Source organism: Gobius niger (assembly GCF_951799975.1).
Source record: "Gobius niger genome assembly, chromosome: 1".
In the NCBI taxonomy this organism is placed as follows: Eukaryota; Metazoa; Chordata; class Actinopteri; order Gobiiformes; family Gobiidae; genus Gobius; species Gobius niger.
The window spans coordinates 72,473,200-72,500,931 of NC_136852.1; the positions used below are offsets into that span (position 1 = coordinate 72,473,200).

The following is a 27,732-nucleotide window of genomic DNA, read 5'->3' on the forward strand; positions in this document are numbered from 1 at the left end:
GGAGGAGGTGTGTGTGGATCGGGAAGTTTGGGCATCTCTGTTGAGACTGCTGCCCCCGCGACCCGGCCCCGGATAAAGCGGAAGAAAATGGATGGATGGATGGATGTCCATTATAGAGGACACCAGGTCGATACAGGTGAAATATGTAATCGTAAATGATAAAGTAGTTTTCACTGTATTGATAAATCTGACATGGATATCATAATCATCAATATTATTTACGAGAGTTCATATATTAACCTCTTAACTCCCACCTGAACCGAGCACATTTTCTCCAGCTTTACCCCAATCCAGAAGCTTCTGGAAAAAAAAGGTGTGAAAATAGCAACAAAACTGAGACGAAAACAAGGATGAAAATGTGGAAAAAAAGTGAGGAAAAAATTTACGAAAAAGTGTCAAAAAATTTACAAAAAAATGACAAAAAAAAAAGACAAAAATGGACAAAAATGTGACAAAAAAGTTAGAAAAATTTGACGAAAAATTGAGAAAAAATTTACAAAAAAGTGACAAAAAAGTTATAAGAATTTGACAAAAAAATGCAAGTAATTTGACGAAAAAGTGACAAAAAATGGACCAAAAAAAAATCGAAAAAATTGACGAAAATGTGACAAAAAAGTCGCGAAAATTTGACAAAAATCAGATGACTGCCCAACAAAAAAAGTGATGAAAAAAAATCTGATGATGTGAGGAAAAAGATCAATTTAGTTTTGTAGGTCTCAGCTTTCAAATGAGGTGTTACACTGGCCTACAGGATTTGGGTAAAGCTGAACTGGAGAAAATGCTCTCGGTTCAGGCGGGAGTTAAGAGGTTAAAGTAGGTCACGCTAGGATTTAATTTCAAGTTAAAATCACTACTTTAGTTATTGTGATCATGGTTTGGAGTTTATTCAATAATCTACTGTCAGTAATTAACACAGAATGTTCTCATTTTCATTCACCCCTAAGACATGGAAGGACTTTGTAAAATGTAAAAATATTGGTAAACATATTATTTACAAAAGACCCTTCTCCACAATGATTAATGAGATTGATGAGGTTATTTAGCTGATTTTGTTAAAACTAGCCCTCAGTAACTTTGGGTTCATAAAATGATATTATATACAAACACATTATTGAAAGGTCTGGACGTCCTCAGTAAAGGACAACTAGGGAGATCGCCGTGTCTCACGTCTGAGGCACTGGTGAGCAACAGAAATGCATTAAAGAGGGGGTATTATGCTTTTTTCAGTCACATAGCACCAGTCTATATCACACTACAATGATGACCAAACCTTCTGTTGGTCTGTAAATGCAGTAAATTAGAATAACTGCCTTGTATAAAATGTCTCTCTCAAAATGGCTGTAGTGAATGTCTTGAAATAGGCCTCTGTCTCTTTAAGAACCTCTGACCCTTTCGGACACGCCCCCTCCACACGCTGTCTGTGGCATCAGTGGGGAGGGGGTTCTGCTGAGGAGCAGTGGTTGGTTACTCGGCTGGTGACGAAAGCTCGGAGGCGTCTCCAGGAGGTGGGGGCGTTCCTAAGAGGACTCAGGCAAACCTATCCCTAAAATGGCCGCCATCAGAGTTTTTACAGATTACTCAAAAATACGTGAATGTGCCAAGGCAACACTTCAGGCATGTTTTTAATGAGGGAATGACATAATAACATGTTGTAAAGCTTGAAAAAGTCCATTTTAACACCCCCCTTTAAATAGATAATCATAGTTCTATGGTGGGTCAAAACATCGTTCACAAACAGAGCATTGCTTCAGTGAAAAGATCGGCGCTGTGAAAGAGCTGTGATTTAAAGAAACAGCTCTTCAAGGTTGGAAAAATCAGCTGTTTGCCCACAAGTCACCAAAACAAACGCCTTATTCCGCCCCGCCCGCTTTTAGCCTCTTTTTGCTTTGTGTCTGCACTTCCGTTGTCCTGACACTTCCGGTCGAGCGCGAGAACGAGGGAAAATATTCGCCGCTCAAATCTGATGTTTAGTCGATTGATTTGTGTAAAACATCCAATGTTCATTTGCACCGACATGTCAACACTGCCCCGTTTCTCTGCACGGCCGTAAAACGCCTTTGTTTTTGTGCAGTAACTCATTTTATCTGGACTTCTCCAGTCCCATGTTTACTGATAGGAGGAAAGGGGCGGGCACAGTTCATGGCGCCGCCCACGGGAGCCTCTGGAATAAGGTGAATAGGGTTCAGATAGACTGCATGTAAACAGCCTGACTTACAGACTCAAGACCAATGTCCACTACAGAGGACATATATGGGCCTCAGGAGGATGGGCCTTTATGGTCATTTGAAGTCGTACTTGTGGCCTTTGGGTGAAGTAACTTACAATTGTGGTGCCGCTTCAGACTTCTCTGCAGGAGCGACAGGTGGCGCTCTTCTCCTGCTGATCAGAGCCCTCCTCAAACAGAGGCACACACTTCCTTTAACGCTCTACAGCAGGGGTGCCCAAACCTTTTGTCTCCGAGGGCCAAAATGAAAAAGTGCCTGTGAGTGGCGGGCCAAACCCGGCGATGTCAAGCACGAAAAACACATAACTGCAAATTATAAAGTTACTTTATTTTATTTACTTTTTTTCCCCGATAGCCTACATTTGCATTTGATTCTATCTATGCAAATAACATGCTATATTAAAATGAATGGTAACTATGGCAAAAGCCTAATTTTAGTAAAACAAAATCAACAATTGTAGCAATTTAGTGCAAAAAAGCAACACCTGCATCTACAGCACCTACAGTAACTTTACCTTATTCGTTAACTCAAAGAAAATGCCACATTAGATTATTTTGATATGTCAGTTCAGCATCAATTCTTTCATAAGTCAATTTTTAACACGTACTGTTGTTGACGTCAACAACCTTGCAATAAAAGTTGGAAAACTGTGAAAGTTGATGCTACAACGCTCTGTGATTGATAAACACCAAGACACCACAACAGTGTTTCCTTAACTTTGCGAAAGGAGTGAAACAGCGCCCCCAATTTTGACGCTGGTGGTCAAAAAGTGTACTGCATCCATATTTACCATTGAGAATGAATGGAAGAGAGTTAGCATTAACCACACGCAGCGCAAAAGTAGGTCACTCTCTGGCGGGCCAAAAAAATTGTTTCGGTGGGCCAAATTTGGCCCGCGGGCCCCACTTTGGGCACCCCTGATCTACAGAATGGCTTGTAATGATAACTGTATATGCCTCTAGTTCACACAATAAAATAAACAAATGGTCTCATGAGAGTTGGTGTCCAGGATGAACACAGCCTATTGGTGGGTTTCACATCACATGACACCACAACGTCACCGGTCGGTATCGTAGCCAAACCCTCACTGAATAAAAGAAAAACAGGCGAAATCGAGAAGGAAAACACAAGAAAGAAGCAGCACAAAAGCGAGGTATAAGATCCGTTTTGTAGGTCTTAGCTTTCAAATACGGCGCTACACTGGCTCCAGTCGAAACGCTTTTAGATTTGGGTAATGTTGAACTGGACAAAACAGAAACCGGAAAATAAACCACACATTGTCTAAGAAGCTGTATTTTAATATTGTGTACGTCATGTGACCTTATTCGCTCATTTAAAAGCCTAAAACGTTCAGACTGAAATGTTCTGTGTGTGATCAGAGGGGGAGGGGCTACAGGCTGATCATGTGACACGTCTCCGGTCTCTAACTGGTTGAACTAAGCACAGACAGTGGATGAGGAGAGACATGTTTAATGATACGTATTTACACACATTACACTGTAAGCCACAGGACAAGCCTACGATTCACTCAGCACAGGTCAGATCCACAGGTGTGACTGTCTGTGACCGTCCCACTCACACTCTCACAGCCACGCGGTCACCTCAGGTAAACACATGCACCGGTCACTCACAGTGATCTGCTCCTCCTGAACACGAACCCAGGGAGGTCGCCCCGGGCCACTGGGTAAACTGGGGGAGAAAAACAGCAGCCACGCCCTTAGGTCCTTATGTCCTTCTGTCCTTATGTCCTTATGTCCTTATGCCCTTATGTCCTGCCCTTATGTCCTTATGCCCTTATGCCCTTATGTCCTTATGTCCTTATGTCCTTATGTCCTTATGCCCTTATGTCCTTATGCCCTTTTGTCCTTATGCCCTTATGCCCTTATGTCCTTATGTCCTTATGCCCTTATGCCCTTATGTCCTGCCCTTATGTCCTTATGCCCTTATGCCCTTATGCCCTTATGTCCTTATGTCCTTATGTCCTTATGTCCTTAGGTCCTTACGCCCTTCTGTCCTTATGCCCTTACGCCCTTCTGTCCTTATGTCCTTATGTCCTTATGCCCTTATGTCCTGCCCTTATGTCCTTATGCCCTTACGCCCTTCTGTCCTTACGCCCTTATGTCCTTATGCCCTTATGCCCTTATGTCCTTATGTCCTTATGTCCTTATGTCCTTATGCCCTTATGTCCTTATGTCCTTATGCCCTTATGTCCTTATGCCCTAATGTCCTTATGTCCTGCCCTTATGTCCTTATGCCCTTATGCCCTTATGCCCTTATGCCTTTATGTCCTTAAGTCCTTATGTCCATAAGTCCTTATGTCCTTATGTCCTTATGTCCTTATGTCCTTATGCCCTTATGTCCTTATGTCCTTATGTCCTTATGTCCTTATGCCCTTATGCCCTTATGTCCTGCCCTTACGCCCTTCTGTCCTTATGCCCTGCCCTTACGCCCTTCTGTCCTTCTGTCCTTATGTCCTTATGCCCTTATGCCCTTATGTCCTGCCCTTATGTCCTTATGTCCTTATGCCCTTCTGTCCTTATGCCCTTATGTCCTTATGTCCTTATGCCCTTCTGTCCTTATGCCCTTATGCCCTTATGTCCTGCCCTTATGTCCTTATGCCCTTATGTCCTTATGTCCTTATGCCCTTCTGTCCTTATGCCCTTATGTCCTTATGTCCTTATGCCCTTATGTCCTTATGTCCTTATGCCCTTCTGTCCTTATGCCCTTATGTCCTGCCCTTATGTCCTTATGCCCTTATTCCCTTAAGTCCTTATGTCCTTATGCCCTTATGCCCTTATGTCCTTACGCCCTTCTGTCCTTATGCCCTTATTCCCTTAAGTCCTTATGTCCTTATGTCCTTATGCCCTTATTCCCTTAAGTCCTTATGTCCTTATGTCCTTATGCCCTTATGTCCTTACGCCCTTCTGTCCTTATGCCCTTATGTCCTTATGTCCTTATGCCCTTATGTCCTTACGCCCTTCTGTCCTTATGCCCTTATGTCCTGCCCTTCTGTCCTTATGCCCTTATGTCCTGCCCTTATGTCCTTATGCCCTTATTCCCTTAAGTCCTTATGTCCTTATGTCCTTATGTCCTTATGCCCTTATGCCCTTATGTCCTGCCCTTATGTCCTTATGTCCTTATGCCCTTCTGTCCTTATGCCCTTATGTCCTGCCCTTATGTCCTTATGCCCTTATGTCCTTATGTCCTTATGTCCTTATGCCCTTATGCCCTTATGTCCTGCCCTTACGCCCTTCTGTCCTTATGCCCTTATGCCCTTATGTCCTTATGTCCTTCTGTCCTTATGTCCTTATGCCCTTATGCCCTTATGTCCTGCCCTTATGTCCTTATGTCCTTATGCCCTTCTGTCCTTATGCCCTTATGTCCTTATGTCCTTATGCCCTTCTGTCCTTATGCCCTTATGCCCTTATGTCCTGCCCTTATGTCCTTATGCCCTTATGTCCTTATGTCCTTATGCCCTTCTGTCCTTATGCCCTTATGTCCTTATGTCCTTATGCCCTTATGTCCTTATGTCCTTATGCCCTTCTGTCCTTATGCCCTTATGTCCTGCCCTTATGTCCTTATGCCCTTATGTCCTTATGTCCTTATGCCCTTCTGTCCTTATGCCCTTATGTCCTTATGTCCTTATGCCCTTATGTCCTTATGTCCTTATGCCCTTCTGTCCTTATGCCCTTATGTCCTGCACTTATGTCCTTATGCCCTTATTCCCTTAAGTCCTTATGTCCTTATGTCCTTACGCCCTTATGCCCTTATGCCCTTATGTCCTTATGCCCTTATGTCCTTACGCCCTTCTGTCCTTATGCCCTTATTCCCTTAAGTCCTTATGTCCTTATGTCCTTATGTCCTTATGCCCTTATGTCCTTATGTCCTTATGCCCTTATGTCCTTATGCCCTTAAGTCCTGCCCTTATGTCCTTATGCCCTTATTCCCTTAAGTCCTTATGTCCTTATGCCCTTATGCCCTTATGTCCTTACGCCCTTCTGTCCTTATGCCCTTATTCCCTTAAGTCCTTATGTCCTTATGTCCTTATGCCCTTATTCCCTTAAGTCCTTCTGTCCTTATGCCCTTATGTCCTTATGTCCTTATGCCCTTATGTCCTTACGCCCTTAAGTCCTGCCCTTATGTCCTTATGCCCTTATTCCCTTAAGTCCTTATGTCCTTATGCCCTTATGCCCTTATGTCCTTACGCCCTTCTGTCCTTATGCCCTTATTCCCTTAAGTCCTTATGTCCTTATGTCCTTATGCCCTTATGTCCTTACGCCCTTCTGTCCTTATGCCCTTATGTCCTTATGTCCTTATGCCCTTATGTCCTTACGCCCTTCTGTCCTTATGCCCTTATGTCCTGCCCTTATGTCCTTATGCCCTTATGTCCTTATGTCCTTATGTCCTTATGCCCTTATGCCCTTATGTCCTTACGCCCTTCTGTCCTTATGCCCTTCTGTCCTGCCCTTATGTCCTTATGTCCTTATGTCCTTATGTCCTTATGCCCTTATGCCCTTATGTCCTTATGTCCTTATGTCCTTATGCCCTTATGCCCTTATGCCCTTATGCCCTTATGTCCTTATGTCCTTATGCCCTTATGCCCTTATGCCCTTATGCCCTTATGTCCTTATGTCCTTATGTCCTTATGTCCTTCTGTCCTTATGTCCTTCTGTCCTTATGTCCTTATGTCCTCTGAGAAAAGCTTTACTCCTGTTTTTATGGCTCCACATTTGACCCAGCGCCCACAGGGTTTGTGGTCAGGAGGGCTGGGCACCGTTTAACAATACAGAAAAGAAAGATCAAACCTTTATATTCAAGTTGGTCATTTTTAAAAGAAAACAAAAAACACAAAAATTGGGGAAAACAAGTGGAAATTGTGGGGTAAATTTTGCACACAAAAAAAAAAGTAAAATTTTGAGGCAGAATTGGGAAAAATGGGGATACAAACATGTTAAGAAATTTTGGGGAAAATATGGAAAAAATTAGAAAAAAGTGGAAAAATTTGGAAAAACAAGTGGGAAAATTGGGCAAAACAAGTAAAAAAAAATTGGGGAAAAAAATTACGTTTTGGGGCAGAACTGGGGGGAAAATGGGGGAAAACATGTAGGAAAATTTGGAAAAAATTTGGAACATGTAGAAAAAATGTGGAAAATTTGGATGGGAAAAAAATGGGAAAAACAAGTGGACAAATTGTGGTAAATTTGGGGTTAAAATTGGGGGGGGAAATGGGAAAATTTAGGGCAAAACATTTAAATTTTGAGAAAATTGGGGGAAAAAACATGTTAAAAAAAAATCGGGGATTAAAAAATTGAAAGTTTGGGGGTAAAAATGTGGGAAATAAATAAGAAAAACGTGTGTTTTTTGCGCCCTTTTGTAGTAAAAGAAGTTTCTTGGCTGTTTCACTACAAATACATGATACAAATGCAAAATAAATTAAATGTAAGGAAAAGGAATAAATTAACAATATTAATCTGTTTTGCGGTTCTATACGACAGATATTTGAGTATCTGTATCGAAAACCCAGTATCATTGAAGTACCGGTATTGGAAAAACATGTAACGGTCCCGGCCTGAGTGGTCAGTCTAAAACCAATGGACGATGAACAGATTTTCATGCTTTACAAACGTTTATCACAAGGTACAGTGCAGTGGTATCTTCTGTTTGCAGCAGTCACATAGTTGTAAACATTGGCTATAACATCATCCACAGTGGAAACATGTAAGAACATTTGGTTACAAAAACAGCAGCCCGTCCTGGATTAGTTTGTGAGAGAATGAAGCAGTTAGTAAATGCTACAGCGGCTGCTCCGGTCCCTCTGTCCCTCTGTGGTCCGTGTCCTCACAGTCGTCGTCCTCACAGTCGTCGTCCTCACAGTCGTCCTGGGTCTCGGCGGTGTCTCCCTGTGACCTTGCACACGCTCCTGCACCGGCTTCTCACATCTGCACACGAGCTGTAGTTAAAAACAGACGGAGCCTCAGAGCTGCTCACACTGCGGAGCTCCTCTTCCGGTCAGACCTGTCACACAAATCAGAGAGTACTTTTAACAATATTAGAGTTAAATGGAAGAAAACAAGGTAGAAATACTGTCAATACACCCAATTAGGTCATATATTATGCAGTGTTAATTTCGTCGACTAAAATATTTAGTCTTAATTTTAGTCAAAGTGTTATTTTTGACGACTAAAATTGGACTAAAACTAAATTAAAAGTTTCTCATGAGACTAAAACTGTGACTAAAATGTCCAGATATTTCAGTCGACTAAAATAAGATGAAATAAAAATGAAAAGGAGAGACTAAAATCATCCAAACTTCTATTGACCGTCTGAAAGAGCCTCAGATCATGTAAATCCTCTGCCAAAGGATCAGCTCTGAGCTTTGTTCATGTGGAGCAGAAACATGAAGCAGAGGAACAAGATTAAATATGATTATAATGAATATTATCAATGCAAAGTCGACAAAATTTGTCTTAAATTTAGTCGACTAAATTTACTTGCAATTTTAGTCGACTAAAACTAGACTAAAATTGAAGATATTTTTTTGACTAAAACTAGATTAAAATCGAATTACATTTTGTCAAAAGACTAAAACTAAATTAAAATATGTTGTCAAAATGAACACTAATATTATGTGCAACACTGGAATTTGGAGGAAGTGCCCTGGAAATAGAATCATTGTTTTAAGGAAGAAATGACATAAATCTACTTGAATTAAGAGATTAAATCTAAGGTTTGAGTAGATTTGTTCTGGTTTGAGATGAGATAAAACCTCTAGTAGTCGTTATTCTCTTAATTCGGATAATTTTGTGTCATTTCAAGGGAAAAACAATTATTTGTCTGATTTCAAGTGGGTTTTATTCTTGTTCCATCGGCGCTATAGCATTTGTATCTTGGATTAATTCAAACCGAATTGAAATTCAACATAGAAGAACTTTTATTCAAGCAATTTTAAGTCATTGATCTCATTTAAGATGGTCATGTTTCCAGTGTTGGGCTTTACTTTGGGCTAATGATCAGCGGCTTCGGCCCTCGGTCTGTTTACAATGAAGAAAATCGGCCAAGAAAACTTGCCTACCCCTGCTCTATGGTCATGTCGTGTTAAAACGTGCAGAAATACTGTTTTAAAGAAGGAAACACATGCGATATTTCATTTTGTAAGGATTGAGAGGAAATCTGAAGAAGCTTCTGACTCATGCTCCATCCAAACACATGGCCACAAACACCTGATTCACAGATAGGCAGGAGTGCAAGATGAGGATAAAAGGAAACTGTCACGAGGTCTGGATTTCACTTCTCCTCTCTCTCTGAAGCTGGTTTTACTTTGTTGTAACTATGGCAACAAACGCCTTATCTTTGAGACGACTTCCATCTCCAGTGTTTGGCTATTTCCAAAATCTCTGTTCTCGTGTGATACAAAAGAGCCGAGTCTTAACAATATGAATAGAAGTGAGTGATTTGAAGCACAAATGTAGCTAAAGTCCATAAAACTGAAATATAATTAAAAAAAACTGCATAGATACAGACGGCATCTCTGGAGTCGCCCATATATGGTCATGTTTGAAAACGGTTAAGGGGGGAAACAATTAAGAAAAATCTCTAATTATTCAAAAACTACTTAAACAATCGCGGAATTATGAATATAGTTTTCTACTAAATAACGATACAAAGACGTGGAGAGGAGCAAAGTGGTTCAACAGCCCATAAATACATTTAAAAAAAACAGAGAATGCTAACATGATACTCTCCTGGAGTTTAAAAAACACATAAAAGCCACAATGTTAAAAAAGTATGAAGTACTTGGACATGAATAATGTGGGATATTTGATCTGAACAAACATGAATTCGACGGTTTGTTTCTTTTAGACCATTTGTAAACATTCAAGAATACGAAGGTTCTGTATTTTATACATTGAAAAACTGAATATAGAATATAAAAACATCTGTTAATACTGTAAATATACATATGTATAAACATAAGACTGTAAATATATGTATGTAGACACAAACAGTGTGAAGTGTAAAGTGTGAAGCAACAAAAGGGGCAGATATTATAAGACTTGTTCTTCTCCTCTGCTCCGTTTCATTCATACTGTGTTGGCTTGGCGGTTTTATTGTGATTGCATAACATCACTTTTGAATGAAATAAATAAATAAATAAAATAAAAATAAAATAAAAACATGATGCTACATGTTAGCATCGGGCTAATGCTAATGGTTAGCTAGCACTAGCTACAACTGCCGTTTTTTCACTTCTACAGAACAATCTTCTGTGAGAAAATATCCATATGGGCCCGATTTAGGCTTGACTTTATTTATGTGTGATAAATAAGTTCATATTCCACCAGAAAATGGCTTAAAGAGTGGAAAATTGTGTTTCTCTAAAGATTCTATTTTCCCCCTCGGCGAAGCCACGCCCCCTTCTATGACAAGATGCCGTCTGTATCTATTGCACTGATTTAGAAGGGCCAGTCATAAGATGGCCGCCAGAATTGCTGTTCGTTCCAATGCATCACCCTGGCTGTATCCGAATGACCACCCTAATCCCTAACCTCTCATTCACGACATAGGCCCGCACTATATAGTCGACTATATAGTCACTGATTCTGTTGGCGATTCGGACACAAGTCACTACTTTCTCCGTGCTGCATGACGTCAGAATTTATTTATTGTTACAAACGTTTATTTTATGAGACTGTTTTGGCACTTTTACAGGCGTTTTATGTGACATTTAAATTAAAATTTAAACTATCATCACAAAAAAAGGAAGACAAAAAAAAGTCACCCCAGCGTGAGCTCAGAAACGCCGAAAGTCGGTCAGAGCCCCGTGTCCGAAGCGCCAGCAGATTGAGTGACTACATCCGCTAAAAGTTCAATAAACTCCGGGAATAAAGTATTTCTGAGATAAAGACCAACCAAACTCAGAGACAGTGGAATATTTGTGGATTAATACGAGTCAGATACGCTTGTACTTCACACGGATTTTACATGAATGGCTTGGATTATTCGAGAGGAAGCTGTCGGTCATTTAACAGCTCAAGCTAAAGGTAAGCAGCTAACGTTAGCATCTTTTCACCGTAACCGATTATATTTAGGTCGTTTATTCATGAGAAATACAAACACACGACTGAAACGGCTGATTTACTTCAGTCGTGTTGTTTAGTTCAAAGACCTGTCTCTGTCAGGCTCTTCTCCGACTCTCGCAATGCATTGTGGTCTATATTGACCCGTTTAGTGACCATCGATGCTCACTACTTTTCGAGATGCATTGTGGTAAATTTTGAGTGCACTACTTTTTTCTCTCTGGACATTCGGACACCCCTACAAAACGGCGTGAGCACTATATAGTCACTATATAGGGAATAGTGTGGACATTCGGATACAGCCTCTGTCTTATCTAGAGTTTAATTAAAATCTTTGATCTTTAGAGATATCAATTTGAAACGCTTGCTGTAGATTACGCGAATGAATATAAGAATTTTTTATTTATTTGTTTGTTTTTTGTCATTTTATGTTTTCATATGAAATAAAGTGTTTTATGCCTAAAAAATGCCCCAAATTCCCCATATTTTCAGAAACAAAATCTGAATCATGGATCGAGTCAGGTTTAAATGCACGGTTCTATTTTGTTGACATATTCTTCACAAAGACGTTTTCAGAGGGGATTTTGGATCTTGTGTAGCTTTAAATGAGCCGTTTTTCGCCATGATTTTTGACATTTAAAACTCAATTAATCGGGCAAAAAATGAGAAATTGAAAAAATCCCTCTGGAAAAAAACCATCAACTTCAAAATATCGTTCGAATATCGAAAGTTTAAAGACTGTAGGAGGTGCTGAATATTGTTGCACCAATGTGAGAAAATGTAAATTTACCAAATAAATCATGTAATTGTCAAGATTAGGTTGTTTTTTTTGTTTCCAGGTAAAATCCTAAGAGTTTTGCCTGCAGTGTCTCCCCTTAAAGGAAAAGCAGTTGTATTTGGAATAAACGTAAACATGAATGAACCCCAGGCTGAGGGACTTACTTGCAGGTTGTTTCCTGTAACTCTGAATCCAGTCTGGTTAAGCAGAAGTGAAGAGAAAGGGGAAAGTTAATCCTACAGAAAGAGTTACTCCACATGCAGAGAAGACACTACAGTAAAGAGAAAACAAAAAACAGCCTTCAAACCGAGTCAGGGTCAGCCTGTTAGTCTGAGGGAGAGAGTTCAGATCTGTTTTTTACCTTGAGCAGCCCTGTCTGTCCTCGTCAAACCTGGAGTAAACCGAGTAAACCGTCAGCAGGGCCAGTGAAGAGTGGTCACTTATTCATACATTCAGGGTCAGGGGTTCAGGATATTAAAAGACCTACATGTGTTTACTTTATTATCACAGGGAGCAGGGCGGGGCCCCGTGAAACTAAACCAGGCTGGAATAAAGGATAGAAATAAAGGTATAGGTTCTACTGGTATTGAAAAAAAAAAAGTATCAAAAGCAGGAATCGAAAAGAAATATAAAATAAAAAATTTAAAAAGGTGGGAAAAAGAAAGAAAAATGGGTGAAAATTTGGGGGGGAAAAAAGGGAAAAATAAAAAAAATAAAAAAGGGAAAAAATTATATAAAAAAAAAATCTAAAAAAAAAGAGGGGGAAATGAGAAAAAAAAAATCGGATAAATTTGGGAAAATGATTTATATATTGGGAAAAAAAAGTGGGAAAATTTGGGGTGAAATTCAGGGTGAAAAAATGGTAAAAAAAACAAGTACAAAAAATTAGGAAAAATAGGAAAAACAAGTCGAAAAATTGGGGTAAATAAAATAAAAAAAAAGCTGGGGAAATTTGTGGGGAAAATACATACATTTGGGGTAAATTTGAGAAAATTTATGGGAAAAAATTGTATATTTAGGAGAAAGAACGTGAGAAAACTGGTTAAAAATGGCGGGAAAAGAATAAGAAAACCTTGGAAAGTTTCTCGGTTGTTTCACCTTAAAAATAAATTAAATGGAAGGAAAAGGAATACATTAACATCATTAATCTGTTTTATTGTTTATGGTTTAAGTGCACAGATAGACCTGACTTCCCCCTCGTCCTCTCCATGCAGATGTTGGTGCTTTGATTTAACGGGGCCAAACATGAGGTCTGTTTTCATTAGAGAGGGGCCCTAAATCCAGCGCTGGCCCTTTACAGGCTTAGGTTGTACAAGCCTGAGTCCAGAACACATTAGGACATTTAGGAGAGGAACACATGGTGCTGTCAGACACATTCAGCAGCTCATTACACTGAGCCTGAATCACAATGGAGACGTCGGTCTGGGCGACATCACCACTGTGGATTTCAATTTAACCATTTAACCCCTTACCTCCCACCTGAACCGAGCACATTTTCTCCAGTTTGGCTTTACCCCAGTCCAAAAGCTTCTGGAAAAAAGCTGTGAAAATAGCGACAGAACTGAGACAAAAACATGGATGGAAATGTGGCAAAAAAAGTGAGAAAATATGGACAAAAAAAGTGACGAAAAATTGATGAAAAAGTGGCAAAAATGTCACAAGAAATTGACAAAAAATTGAAGAAAGAAATGACAAAAATGTGACAAAAAATGACAAAAATGTGACAAAAATGTGACAAAAAATGACAAAAATTTGATTAAAAAAATGATGATAAAATGACAAAAATGTGACAAAAATGTGATAAAAATGTGACAAAAAAAAGACAAAAATGTGACAAAATGTGACAAAAAATGACCAAAATTTGATAAAAAAAATGATGATAAAATGACAAAAATGTGACAAAAATGTGATAAAAATGTGACAAAAAAATGACAAAAATTTGACAAAAATTTGATAAAAATTTGACAAAAAAAAAGACAAAAATGTGACAAAATGTGACAAAAAATGACAAAAATTGGATAAAAAAATGATGATAAAATGATAAAAATGTGACAAAAAAATGACAAAAATGTGACAAAAAACGACAAAAAATTGATAAAAAATTGATAAAAAATTGATAAAAAATTGACGATAAAATTTGAAAAAAAATGGAAAAAATTTAGAAAAAATTTTGAAAAAAAGGTGACAAAAAAATTACAAAAATGTGATGAAAATTTGAAAAAGAAATTACAAAAATTTGACGAAAAAATGACAAAAATGTGACAAAAAATGACAAAAAAATGACAAAAAAATGACAAAAAAATTACCAAAATGAGTTGAATACCCAACAAAAAAAATGATGGAAATAAATCTGATGACGTGAGGAAAAAGATCCTCACGGTTCAGGCGGGAGTTAAGAGGTTAAAGCAGCACTAAGTAACTCAAGCCCCTAGAGGCCATAAGCGCAACTGCAGGTGTCGTAGCATGTTGCGATTTCTTACTCATTAATTGTCTGTGAGAGTAAATACTACACTGACTGTTAGCTTCTTCTTCGTGATTCCATTAGTGTGTATTGGTGGCTCCGGTCCAGTGGCAGTAAAGTTTCAAGTGTGGTTTTCTGGCCAGAGACACCAGGGGGAGATGAAAGACCCCCCAAATCATCAACATGCGCTATCACACATAGTTCCGGTGGCCATTTTGAACACCGAAGTAGAATAATGCAGTACTACAACATGTAACAATACTCTGTTGTGTGTTTAGGAAAAGTGATCTGGACTCTGACCTGATAATACTGGGGGGGATGTGCACGTACTCCATGGGAATGATCTGGCCCAGCTCGCGCAGGCTGTGCACGTACTTGATCTTACTGCTGAACTTGGAGCTGGAAAACAGAGCGTGTTAGTGTGGCGTGTAACGTGTAGCATGAACACGGACACGCTAAAGCCCAGGCACCTGATGAACGGCCGTGTTATTCCCAACAGCGTCCGGATGAAAAAGGAAGGATGGACAATGATGAACATCTTCAGGTTCTTCTTCAGTCTGTGGGACAGAAACAGGTCATCAGAGACAAAACAGAACTGCCTTTTTTCCAAATCTAAAAGCTTCTCGACTGGAGCTTCAGGATAACGCCTCATTTGAAAGCTAAGAATCCGAATCGTTTTTGTTGCCATTGTTTGGGAACAGGTTCACAAACTAGGAATTTTTCTCAGTACAATTGTGCAACATAAAACATATAACATAGAATTTACATTAAAATAACCTATAAAAACTTTAAAAATATAAGGCTATAAGGACATGCATAAAGAAGATTTAAAAAAAAAAGTTAAATATGATAAGACAACAATTCATCATTCATTCATTTTACTGTGAAGCACTTTGTGACTTTGTGTCTGGGAAAAGCTCTGTACAAATCAGTGATAATTTTGACAACATATTTTATTTTAGTTTCAGTCTTTTGACTAAAATGTAATTTAATTTTAGTCGAGATTTAGTCAAAAAAAAACGTTTCAATTTTAGTCTAGTTTTAGTCGACTAAAATTGCATGTCAATTTAGTCGACTAAATTTAAGACTAATTTAGTCGACTTTGCATTTATAATATTCATTATCAAGGTCAAGGTCAAGGTCAAGGTTTATTTATATAGCACATTTAAAAACAAGGTGCTGCCCCAAAGTGCTTTCCATATTCAGTGCAAAATTACAGACACAAAAAAATAAAATAAAATGCAGCATAATCAAATGTCCAGCTCAACTTGGATTAAAAGCCAGTGCAAAGAGATGCGTTTTCGACAACGACTTGAAATTGTCAACATATTATAATTTAATCTTGTTCCTCTGCTTCATGTTTCTGCTCCACATGAACAAAGCTCAGAGCTGATCCTTTGGCAGAGGATTTACATGATCTGAGGCTCTTTCAGACGCTCAATAGAAGTTTGGATGATTTTAGTCTCTCCCTTTCATTTTTATTTAGTCTCATTTTAGTCGACTAAAATATCTGGACATTTTAGTCATATTTTAGTCTCATGAGAAACTTTTAATTTAGTTTTAGTCCAATTTTAGATGGAAAAAATATCACTTTGACGACGAAATTAACACTGGTACAAATAAAGCTTACTTACTACTTGTGCTTTTTGCTGTTTCATCCTCATTTACATCTCACATTTGCTACTCTTTTTGTCACTTTTTGGCCCCGTTTTTGATCCTCTTTTACGTCTTGTTTTTGTCGTGTTTTTGTCGGCAGTTTTGTCGCTTTTTCCAAGAAGCTTTTAGATTTGGGTAAAGCTGAACTGGAGGTTAGACATTTTGTACTGACCTCCTGTCGATCATCTGGTAGCACTTCTTCATCCAGGAGAAGCCGGGCATCCTCCTGCGCGGCGTGGCCCCGTTCAGATACACGATCATGTAGTCCTCGGCCACCATGAGCTCCAGCGTGCTGATCACATACCTGCACACAGAGCGGGTTAGAGCGGGTTAGAGCCCCCCCCTGAGCGGGTTAGAGCCCCCCCAGAGGACCCCCCCCCCCGAGGACCCACGCACAGGAACAGGTTCTCCATCACGTAAGTGTAGTTGTCACAGTCACTGTCCGGCAGGAAGCAGGCGGCGAACACGATGATGGCGTGCTGCTCTTCATAGTAACCTGGAAGAACCAGACGAGGAGGCACAGCGGTGAGAGGGAGTCAGGAAACAGATTCAAGAAACAGATTCAAGAGACAGAGTCAAGAAACAGATTCAAGAGACAGATTCAAGAAACAGATTCAAGAAACAGAGTCAAGAAACTGATTCAAGAAACAGAGTCAAGAAACAGATTCAAGAGACAGATTCAAGAAACAGAGTCAAGAAACAGATTCAAGAGACAGATTCAAGAGACAGATTCAAGAAACAGGTTCAAGAAACAGGTTCAAGAAACAGATTCAAGAAACAGGTTCAAGAAACAGATTCAAGAAACAGATTCAAGAAACAGATTCAAGAAACAGAGTCAAGAAACAGGTTCAAGAAACATGTTCAAGAAACAGATTCAAGAAACAGGTTCAAGAAACTGATTCAAGAAACAGATTCAAGAAACAGATTCAAGAAACAGGTTCAAGAAACAGATTCAAGAAACAGATTCAAGAAACAGAGTCAAGAAACAGGTTCAAGAAACAGGTTCAAGAAACAGATTCAAGAAACAGGTTCAAGAAACAGATTCAAGAAACAGATTCAAGAAATAGAGTCAAAAACAGATTCAAGAAACAGATTCAAGAAACAGATTCAAGAAGCAGGTTCAAGAAACAGATTCAAGAGACAGATTCAAGAAACAGAGTCAAGAAACAGGTTCAAGAAACAGAGTCAAGAAACAGAGTCAAGAAACGGATTCAAGAAACAGGTTCAAGAAACAGGTTCAAGAAACAGATTCAAGAAAAAGATTCAAGAAACAGGTTCAAGAAACAGATTCAAGAAACTGATTCAAGAGACAGATTCAAGAGACGGATTCAAGAAACAGATTCAAGAAACAGGTTCAAGAAACAGATTCAAGAAACAGATTCAAGAAACAGATTCAAGAGACAGAGTCAAGAAACAGATTCAAGAAACAGATTCAAGAAACAGATTCAAGAAACAGATTCAAGAAACAGGTTCAAGAAACAGGTTCAAGAAACAGATTCAAGAAACAGATTCAAGAAACAGATTCAAGAAACAGATTCAAGAAACAGATTCAAGAGACAGAGTCAAGAAACAGATTCAAGAAACAGATTCAAGAAACAGATTCAAGAAACAGATTCAAGAAACAGGTTCAAGAAACAGAGTCAAGAAAAAGATTCAAGAAACAGATTCAAGAAACAGGTTCAAGAAACAGAGTCAAGAAACAGATTCAAGAAACAGATTCAAGAAACAGGTTCAAGAAACAGGTTCAAGAAACAGGTTCAAGAAACAGATTCAAGAAACAGGTTCAAGAAACAGGTTCAAGAAACAGATTCAAGAAACAGATTCAAGAAACAGAGTCAAGAAACAGAGTCAAGAAACAGATTCAAGAGACAGATTCAAGAAACAGAGTCAAGAAACAGATTCAAGAAACAGATTCAAGAGACAGATTCAAGAAACAGATTCAAGAAAGAGAGGTCAGAGCTGAGCTGTTGAATCTAAATGCTAACCGGTAGCATGCTAACATCTTGAGCAGCTTAAACACTGGCTTCTTCACATAAACCTGCATCTCTGAGGCCGTGTTTTTACTGTTATCTTCTTAAGCAATGATTACGAGTACATCAAAATGCCACTGTCAATCAGTAGACATATTGCTACATGTTGTAGTACTGCATAATTCTACTTCGGTATTAAGTAAGTGAACCCTTGTATTAAATAGCTGGATGACCCTTTCATCTTTTCAGTCGTTGCAGATTAGACGCTCACAATGATCAGGTTGAAATCTTAGACCATTCCTCTGTTTCAGCAAGATTACTGAACATTTGTGGGTTCACTTACTTATTCCATGCTGTATTGTGACATATAAACAATATGTTATGGCCAATAAAAATATGATAAAATGTAAATGTTTGGGTGGTAATAGTTTAAGCAGACACTGTTTACTCATTCTTAGGATTTTGATGAAGATCAGACCACATTTAGTGACCAGTTTAGGTCACTAAAGGTCACTGAAGTGTGAGAAATTTCCTCCCACTGTATCTACTTTTTAGAGGATAACATTAAATTGTTATTTGTCATACAGGGTCAGGCTGTACAGTCGTATTATCTCTGTCATAGCCTTGACTGTGGTGCTCAGACGCCCACTCTCAGCCACTGAAGGCTCAGTCTGACGCTCTGAGAGGGTTTTTATCCCTTTTCTGTGGAAGACCTGAATGTTAGGACTAGCGCAATGTTAAAGGGATATTTCAGGGTTTTTGACATAGGGCGTCATTTCCTATAGTTATCCAGAGTGTTGCTGATTTCTGGAGATATATTTTTTGTAATTCATGCAGTTCTTATATTTGAAGAGTTACGTGGTGCTAGGCTAGTACAAGGCTAGTGCATGTCTATGGTATCAGCTAGCCTGCATTAAAAACAGTGTGACCCGCTCCACAGAGCACCTGAGGCAAACCACTTATAACACCAGACTAACCATATAAATGTCTGTGTCCATAGAGTCATTTTAACCATTTTGCATTTAAAATAACTTATATTTGAGCAGCAGCAGCTTCGTGGTTGTATAAGCTACGCGGCGGTGGAGTGATCTGCTAGAAAATAGTCCCTCAAAATGCGATCGTTCATGTGATGCAGGTCAGTTTTATTCCAAACATGACTCTATGGACACAGACATTTATATGGTTAGTCTGGTGTTATAAGTGATTTGCCTCAGGTGCTCTGTGGAGCAGGCTAGCTGATACTATAGACATGCGCTAGCCTAGCATCACGAAACTCTTAAAATATAAGAACTACATGAATTACCAAAAAAAATATCTCCAGAAATCAGCAACACTCTGGATAACTAGGAAATTTGGCCCTATGTCAAACATCCTGAAATATCCCATTAATTCTCTAACACTACTTTCTTTTAAAGTAACGCTGATGAAAAGATTGACTTTACCATTTTAGCCACATCCAGAAACATGAATGTTTGAGAGAAGACTGAAATATCAATTCACAAACTTAGGTGAGAGTATTTTAGACGTAACAAGATATTTCGTTGTTTGTAAAGGATAATGTCCTTCCTACATTGAACAGCATTTTCTTTGCAATTATTTGTGCAAATGCAGTTGGTTCAGATTATAGAGCTCAGGATTGTGTCGTCAAAGCTGCGTTGATTTCAGGGATTTCACTCCATAAACGACAGGAGATTTAGTAAGTATTAAACAACGAGGAGCCGTGCGTTAGACGGTTATAATGCACGACGCGAAGTGCATTATAACCGTCTAACGCTGTTTAATCCGCTTATACCAGGGTCCCACAAACGTAACATTTATATATGTTTTTTTCATTGACTAAAATCACTAAATCTGCCAGACTACGGGACTATTTTGTGTGGGTTATTAGCCGGTCACTGAAGGCTCGTCTCAGAGCGAGTCATTCTCCGCAGCTATTACGAGGATCTCAGTCAGGCTCAACGACACAACATCAGCACAGAATCACAACACAACAGGACTAACCCGGCACTTAACTTAGTAAACTTAGTAAACACCGATATGCGGCACTCGTGGGCAGGAGTTATTTCACTTTTACGCTGTTTAACCTGAAGCTAGCTAGCTAGCTCAACCAGCTCAACTGTTTATGGAAACAGCTGCGGTGGAGTCGCTCACACCTGGGCCCCCCCAACTGAAACTTTTATGTTTGACTTTACTAATCCAGACAAATATGCTTAAATGCAGGATCATTTTATGTACGCCTGAAAATAATGAATAGCCTTAACCATTTTCAATAGAAATGTAAAGCTCATATTTTATTAACAGTAGCTAACCTAGCTGCTCACTCTCCTCTACAAACATTTATCAAGTTTTGTTTTGGCCAAAAACGTTGAAATTAACACAAAATCCATCTCATACGTTCCTGTCAGTCACTAATTACGCCTTTATCTGATTCAGCTGTGTCATGCGTTGCTATGGCGATGCCCACAGCGGAGTGATATCCCAGTGATTTAATTTAACTACCGGACTACGTGTGCGGTTATACCAAAATAATGCACCAGCCAATCAGAATCCAGTATTCACCCAGACCATGGTATAACAGTAAACACTGGAGTTGGTGTTTCACAGTGTGGTATGATCACGCTGGAGCCTGACCTCCGTGTGAGATGACCCTCTTGTAGGGCTCGATGCTCTTCATGTCGATGCGGTGCTCCTGTTCCCCGATCAGCACGCTCCTCCACAGCCGGCTCTCGGCTCGCTGCTCCGCCTCCGAGGGGGGGGCGGGGGCTCCTGCTGCTGCGCCCCCCTCCACTGTTCAACACAGTTTACACAACTATACTTAGTTTATGTACACAAGTGTTTTCACTGTCATATAAATGTTCAAATCCAGATCTTCAGGATATTATAAACCAGGGGTCGGCAAGTTTTTGTCGTGGAGGCCGATTTGCATCATTGCCAAAACACCCAAGGGCCGAACCTCAACAATGTACCTAAAGTAAAGAACGATTCTGTACAAATACCAATGTTTTACATCAGTGGTTCCCAAGTGTCAGGGCTTTGGACCCACCATTACCCTGACAAGCCGAGGGCCCAAATAAAATTAGAATTTGTAATATATGGTATAAAGTGTTGTATTTTCCACACAAGTTTTTGTTGAACAAGCAGTAGATTTCCCTTTAAGACTGAAATTATGATCAAAACAATCCAATAACATTCATTTTAACAGACACAGTTAGTGTTTCTGTGCAGTTTCAGATGGAAAATAATGAATAAAAGTTCCTTATAGACTTGCGACCCACTGAAAATGGTTCTATGACCGACTTTTGGGTCCCGACCCACTAGTAGAGAATCACTGTTTAACATTACATGTGACCAAGCGGGACGTTTTGACATTTTTAAATTACTGAGACTATTTCTCACATTTTTAGATACTTTAACAGGTATTTGATCTCTTATTTGCACAATAATATTTCTCAAAATCATCTTGGGGCCAGAGGTTCTGTGCTGCAGGGCCGGATTTGGCCCCCGGGCCTGAGGTTGCCTACCCCTGTTATAAACACTGGAGCTGTACCTGCATCAAAGTCCACGGAGTCGGCCTCGTCGGGCGTGTCCATGTCGTCCATGTTGATGTCCAGCTCGTCTCCAGTCTCCTCCTCAGTGTCCAGGGCGTCCTCCGACAGCAGGGAGCCCTCGCTGTGCTCCAGGGACACGTTCAGAGGGGGGGCCGACAGCTTCCTCCTCTGAGCCGAGCCCGCGGACACGTCTGCTGACGAGGGGGGGTCTGGCAACAGCAAACGCAACAGGCTCTTACATTCATGCCTCTGTGACCTGTCGGACTGGACACATGTGGGGACGCCGGCCATGTCTCTAATAAGCAAGAGCTTTATTTGTTAAACTGCGTCCAGATGTTTGGATAGTCCTGAGCCGCTGCGACTGAGCCACGCCGCCATTGTGGGCCGTCCTGACCAGCATGTTTTTGGAGATAGGGGAAACTGCAGCACCTGGAGGATGAGAGACCGTTTGGAAACACAAGGAAGGCGACTGTAGTGAGTGAGTGGTTGGTGGACGGAGGGGCCGATGGCACAGACTGGTTGCCTCGCTTCCGTGGTGACTTTATTAAAACCCTGGAGGGTCACACAACTCTCCCCCTGTTTCCAAATATCGTCACAGGAGGTTTGAAAAGTGGCTAAATCTGTGTCAAAGTTACGCTCGGATCAGCTCCTCCGCAGCGTCCCCATCGGCCCGGGTTCCCGTTTGTTACTTCCTGCACGTGAGTTTCCATTTACACCAGTATGAGACAAACTCCTAACATGGGGAATATTTCTACCGCTATAGTTTCTAATAAAAGCCCCGGCCTGTTTTAGAGACCGGCTTTAATTTGCCTCCGCCAGCCGCGAACCCGGCCTCTGTCAGAGACCCGGCCTCTGTCAGAGACCCGGCCTCTGTCAGAGACCCGGCCTCTGTCAGAGACCCGGCCCCTGTCAGAGACCCGGCCCCTGTTAGAGACCCGGCCTCTGTCAGAGACCCGGCCTCTGTCAGAGACCCGGCCTCTGTCGGAGACCCGGCCTCTGTCGGAGACCCGGCCTCTGTCAGAGACCCGGCCCCTGTCAGAGACCCGGCCTCTGTCAGAGACCCGGCCTCTGTCAGAGACCCGGCCTCTGTCAGAGACCCGGCCTCTGTCAGAGACCCGGCCTCTGTTAGAGACCCGGCCTCTGTCAGAGACCCGGCCGCTAATGGAATACAGGCCAGTATTAGAGAATGTACGGTATATCATATAAATGCCTATACTTTACTTTGGGATGGCTAAAATAGCAGGATACAGATCCTTTAATGTTCGAATAAACATCGGCGAAACATCGCGAATACAAACGGCCGAAATGAGTTTCCTTCGCAGGGTGGCTGGGCGCACCCTCCGAGATCGGGTGAGGAGCTCAGTTACCCGGGAGGAGCTCGGAGTAGAGTCGCTGCTCCTTCACGTCGAAAGGAGCAGCTGAGGTGGCTCGGGCATCTGTTCCGGATGCCTCCTGGTCGCCTCCCGCGGGAGGTGTTCCAGGCATGTCCTAGTGGGACAAGGCCTCGTGGAAGACCCAGGACACGGTGGTGGGACTATGTCTCCGAGCTGGCCTGGTGTCGCCTCGGGGTCAGAGCAGCTGGAGGAGGTGTGTGTGGATCGGGAAGTTTGGGCATCTCTGCTGAGACGCTGCCCCCGCGACCCGGCCCCGGATAAAGCGGAAGAAAATGGATGGATGGATGAATAAACATCGGCAGCAGGTGGTGACGAGCTGCGAGGGCGTCCCCTGTCCCAGCATCACAGTTGGGACAGGATAGAGCCCAAAAGTATAGGGCTCAAATCAAATCAAAGGAAAATAAACTATTTGCAGAATTGTGGAGCTGTGCGAGAGCTGTTTGATGTCGTATTGTGGTTCTGCTTCTTTGTCGCTCTTTTCAATTACTATTCATTTATGCACTGATTCATCTGGTTCAAAGACGGCCCGTTTCTACACTTGTTTCAGATTCATCACGCAAAGCTAAAGACACTGTCATCGGTCTGAATATTCCGTGTAACATGATGCTAACACATATTTCCAGTATCTGTTGTTGCTAAGCGCTGAGGAGGAGCCACACCAAACCGTCAGTGCCCCGTCTCCAAGTAGACCAGTAGACAACGTGTTAATTCATAGTTTCTCACCAAAAACACTACTGCAAAGAAGAGAAATACCTGGTAGAATTGGGACTCGTACCTTCTCTGTTCTCCATGTCCTCCGGGTCCTCCCTGGAGCCCGTGTCTGCGCCGTCCTCCCCCTGCTGGGACTGTCTGTTCACAGGCACAACAACAGTAATGAGCATCACACACGGCGCCGCGGGAAGAGCCGGGCCGAGGATCGAGGACCGGGAGTGTGATGGAGAAACACAAAGGCACTTACTGCTTCATTCCCCGCTGCACGTGAAGGACCGAGAGAACAATACGGAGCTGTGTGCGCCCGGGACCTCCCCCTCAGACCCGCAACACAGCCTCATTAGCATAAGGCCCATAACAATAGAGCCGGGCCGGGGGGCGGGGGGTGGGGTCACGTGCGGAGTTCACTGCAGCTCAGAGTTTGGTTTAAATATCGAGGGGCGGGTGTAAGTAAGGAGGAGCGGGGTTTAAGTAAGGAGGGGCGGGGTGTAAGTAAGGAGGGGCGGGGTGTAAGTAAGGAGGGGCGGGGTGTAAGTAAGGAGGGGCGGGGTGTAAGTAAGGAGGGGCGGGGTGTAAGTAAAGAGGGGCGGGGTTTAAGCAAGGAGGGGCGGGGTGTAAGTAAGGAGGGGCGGGGTGTAAGTAAGGAGGGGCGGGGTGTAAGTAAGGAGGGGCGGGGTGTAAGTAAGGAGGGGCGGGGTGTAAGTAAAGAGGGGCGGGGTTTAAGCAAGGAGGGGCGGGGTGTAAGTAAGGAGGGGCGGGGTGTAAGTAAGGAGGGGCATGGTGTAAATAAGGAGGGGCGGGGTGTAAGTAAGGAGGGTGCGGGGTTTAAGTAAGGAGGGGCGGGGTGTAAATAAGGAGGAGTGGGTGTAAGTAAGGAGGGGCGGGGTTTAAGTAAGGAGGGGCGGGGTGTAAGTAAGGAGGGGCGGGTGTAAGTAAGGAGGGGCGGGGTGTAAGTAAGGAGGGGTGTAAGTAAGGAGGAGCGGGGTGTAAGTAAGGAGGGGCGGGTGTAAGTAAGGAGGGGCGGGGTGTAAGTAAAGAGGGGCGGGGTGTAAGTAAAGAGGGGCGGGGTGTAAGCAAGGAGGGTGCGGGGTTTATGTAAGGAGGGTGCGGGGTGTAAGTAAGGAGGGGCGGGGTATAAGTAAAGGGGCGGGGTGTAAGTAAGGAGGGGCGGGGTGTCAATAAGGAGGGGCGGGGTGTAAGTAAGGAGGGGCGGAGTGTAAGGAGGGGCGGGGTGTAAGTAAAGAGGGGCGGGGTGTAAGTAAGGAGGGTGCGGGGTTTAAGTAGGGAGGGGCGGGGTGTAAGTAAAGGGGCGGGGTGTAAGTAAGGAGGGGCGGGGTGTCAATAAGGAGGGGCGGGGTGTAAGTGAAGAGGGGCGGGGTGTAAGTAAGGAGGGGCGGGGTGTAAGTAAGGAGGGGCGGGGTGTAAGTAAGGAGGGGCGGGGTGTAAGTAAAGAGGGGCGGGGTGTAAGTAAAGAGGGGCGGGGTGTAAGTAAAGAGGGGCGGGGTTTAAGTAAGGAGGGGCGGGGTGTAAGTAAGGAGGGGTGGGGTGTAAGTAAGGAGGGGTGGGTGTAAGTAAGGAGGGGCGGGGTGTAAGTAAGGAGGGGTGTAAGTAAGGAGGAGCGGGGTGTAAGTAAGGAGGGGCGGGTGTAAGTAAGGAGGGGCGGGGTGTAAGTAAAGAGGGGCGGGGTGTAAGTAAAGAGGGGCGGGGTGTAAGTAAAGAGGGGCGGGGTGTAAATAAGGAGGGGCGGGGTGTAAATAAGGAGGGGCGGGGTGTAAGTAAGGAGGGGCGGGGTGTAAGTAAGGAGGGGCGGGGTGTAAATAAGGAGGGGCGGGGTGTAAGTAAGGAGGGGCGGGGTGTAAATAAGGAGGGGCGGGGTGTAAGTAAGGAGGGGCGGGGTGTAAATAAGGAGGGGCGGGGTGTAAGTAAAGAGGGGCGGGGTGTAAGTAAAGAGGGGCGGGGTGTAAGTAAAGAGGGGCGGGTGTAAGTAAGGAGGGGCGGGGTGTAAGTAGGAGGGGCGGGGTGTAAGTAAAGAGGGGCGGGGTGTAAGTAAGGAGGGGCGGGGTGTAAGTAAAGAGGGGCGGGGTGTAAGTAAAGAGGGGCGGGGTGTAAGTAAGGAGGGGCGGGGTGTAAGTAAGGAGGGGCGGGGTGTAAGTAAGGAGGAGCGGGGTGTAAGTAAGGAGGGGCGGGTGTAAGTAAGGAGGGGCGGGGTGTAAGTAAAGAGGGGCGGGGTGTAAGTAAAGAGGGGCGGGGTGTAAGTAAAGAGGGGCGGGGTGTAAGTAAAGAGGGGCGGGGTGTAAGTAAAGAGGGGCGGGGTGTAAGTAGGAGGGGCGAGGTGTAAGTAGGAGGGGCGGGGTGTAAGTAAGAAGGGGCGGGGTGTATATAAGGAGGGGCGGGGTGTATATAAGGAGGGGCGGGGTTAAGTAAGGAGGGGCGGGGTGTAAATAAGGAGGGGCGGGTGTAAGTAAAGAGGGGCGGGGTGTAAATAAGGAGGGGCGGGGTGTCAATAAGGAGGGGCGGGTGTAAGTAAAGAGGGGCGGGGTGTAAGTAAGGAGGGGCGGGGTGTAAGTAAGGAGGGGCGGGGTGTAAGTGAAGAGGGGCGGGGTGTAAATAAGGAGGGGCGGGGTGTCAATAAGGAGGGGCGGGTGTAAGTAAAGAGGGGCGGGGTGTAAGTAAGGAGGGGCGGGGTGTAAGTAAGGAGGGGCGGGGTGTAAGTGAAGAGGGGCGGGTGTAAGTAAGGAGGGGCGGGGTGTAAGTAAGGAGGGGCGGGGTGTAAGTGAAGAGGGGCGGGTGTAAGTAAGGAGGGGCGGGGTGTAAGTAAGGAGGGGCGCGGTGTAAGTAAAGAGGGGCGGGGTGTAAGTAAGGAGGGGCGGGGTGTAAGTAAAGAGGGGCGGGGTTAAGTAAGGAGGGGTGGGGCGTAAATAAGGAGGGGCGGGGTATAAGTAAAGGGGCGGGGTGTAAGTAAGGAGGGGCGGGGTGTCAATAAGGAGGGGCGGGGTGTAAGTAAGGAGGGGCGGGGCGTAAGTAAGGAGGGGGTGGTCACTACACACAATGGGGAAACTGAAAACAGCGGCTTTCTAATACTTCACAGCTAGAAGGTCTCGAGTTCGATTCCCCTCTCCCCTTGTCTGCTTCTCCGGTTTCCCCTACCACTAAAACATGCACAATAGGTCCCCCTCTGGGGCCAGGACTCCCCTGAAAAAGAGATTCTTAATCTCAGTGGGACTTTCCTGGTTAAATAAAGATCAAATAAATAAAAACCTCACTTGAACCTAAGGCATACAAAACTGTCAAGTGTTTTTGTGTCTTTTTTGCAGTGTTTTTCTATATTTTTGTCAATTTTTTGTTGCCTTTTCATCGCTTTTTTGATGTGTTTTTGACACTTTTTTCATCACTTGTTTTTGTTCATTTTTTGTCTTATTTTTTTTTGTTACTTTTGGGTAAAGCCAAACTGGAGAAAATGCTCAGTTAAATGTAAAAGCTCATTAACGCCTCAGTAACGCCTCATTTGAAAGCTAAGACCTACAAAACTCATCTGAACTCATTTCCTCAGGTTGTTGCCGTGTTTTCGTCTCATTTCTGTAGGTGTAGGTCTGTGGATGTGACTGACCTGGAGAGGTGAAAGTGCACGTATCCGTCGGACACGTAGCGGGCGTGGTCCCCCCTGCCCGGGTCTGAGGGGTACTCCCCCCTGCCCGAGTCTGAGGGGTACTCCTGCAGCGGCTCCTCGGGGGGCGGGTAGTGGGACGGGTCCTCCTCGTACGGGGCGCTGCCTCTGGGTTCACAGTCACAGACGGGTCAGTCAGTTACATCTAAGGCTGGGCATCGTTACATTACACACTGAACGATACTTTTCCCAATACCTATATTATTCTTTTTTTTTAAAGGGAGGGAAAAACACTTGCCAAGTTTTTG

The 27,732-nt window shown here is 42.9% G+C and overlaps 2 protein-coding genes across 2 annotated transcripts in view; both read right to left on the reverse strand.

Moving 5' to 3' along the window:
* Positions 1-7,670: 7,670 nt before the first annotated feature.
* On the reverse strand, positions 7,671-27,497 carry LOC306960523 (protein prune homolog 2-like). Its single transcript, XM_079552952.1, has 10 exons — positions 27,428-27,497; positions 23,885-23,958; positions 21,715-21,924; positions 20,799-20,954; positions 16,594-16,693; positions 16,370-16,501; positions 15,012-15,098; positions 14,842-14,940; positions 12,245-12,277; positions 7,671-8,240 (listed from the first exon to the last, which is right to left on the reverse strand). The coding sequence occupies exons 2-10, from the start codon at positions 23,898-23,900 to the stop codon at positions 8,210-8,212; spliced, it is 864 nt and encodes a 287-aa protein (XP_079409078.1). The 5' UTR covers positions 23,901-23,958; positions 27,428-27,497; the 3' UTR covers positions 7,671-8,209.
* Positions 27,391-27,732, reverse strand: part of LOC306977372 (uncharacterized protein) — a gene marked incomplete at both ends in the record, with an annotated part of 92,128 nt that continues 91,786 nt past the window's right edge. Inside the window, one exon of the mRNA XM_079575673.1 lies at positions 27,391-27,592. Within this exon, the coding sequence (XP_079431799.1) occupies positions 27,391-27,592 (202 nt within the window). The remainder of the gene's footprint in view (positions 27,593-27,732) is intronic.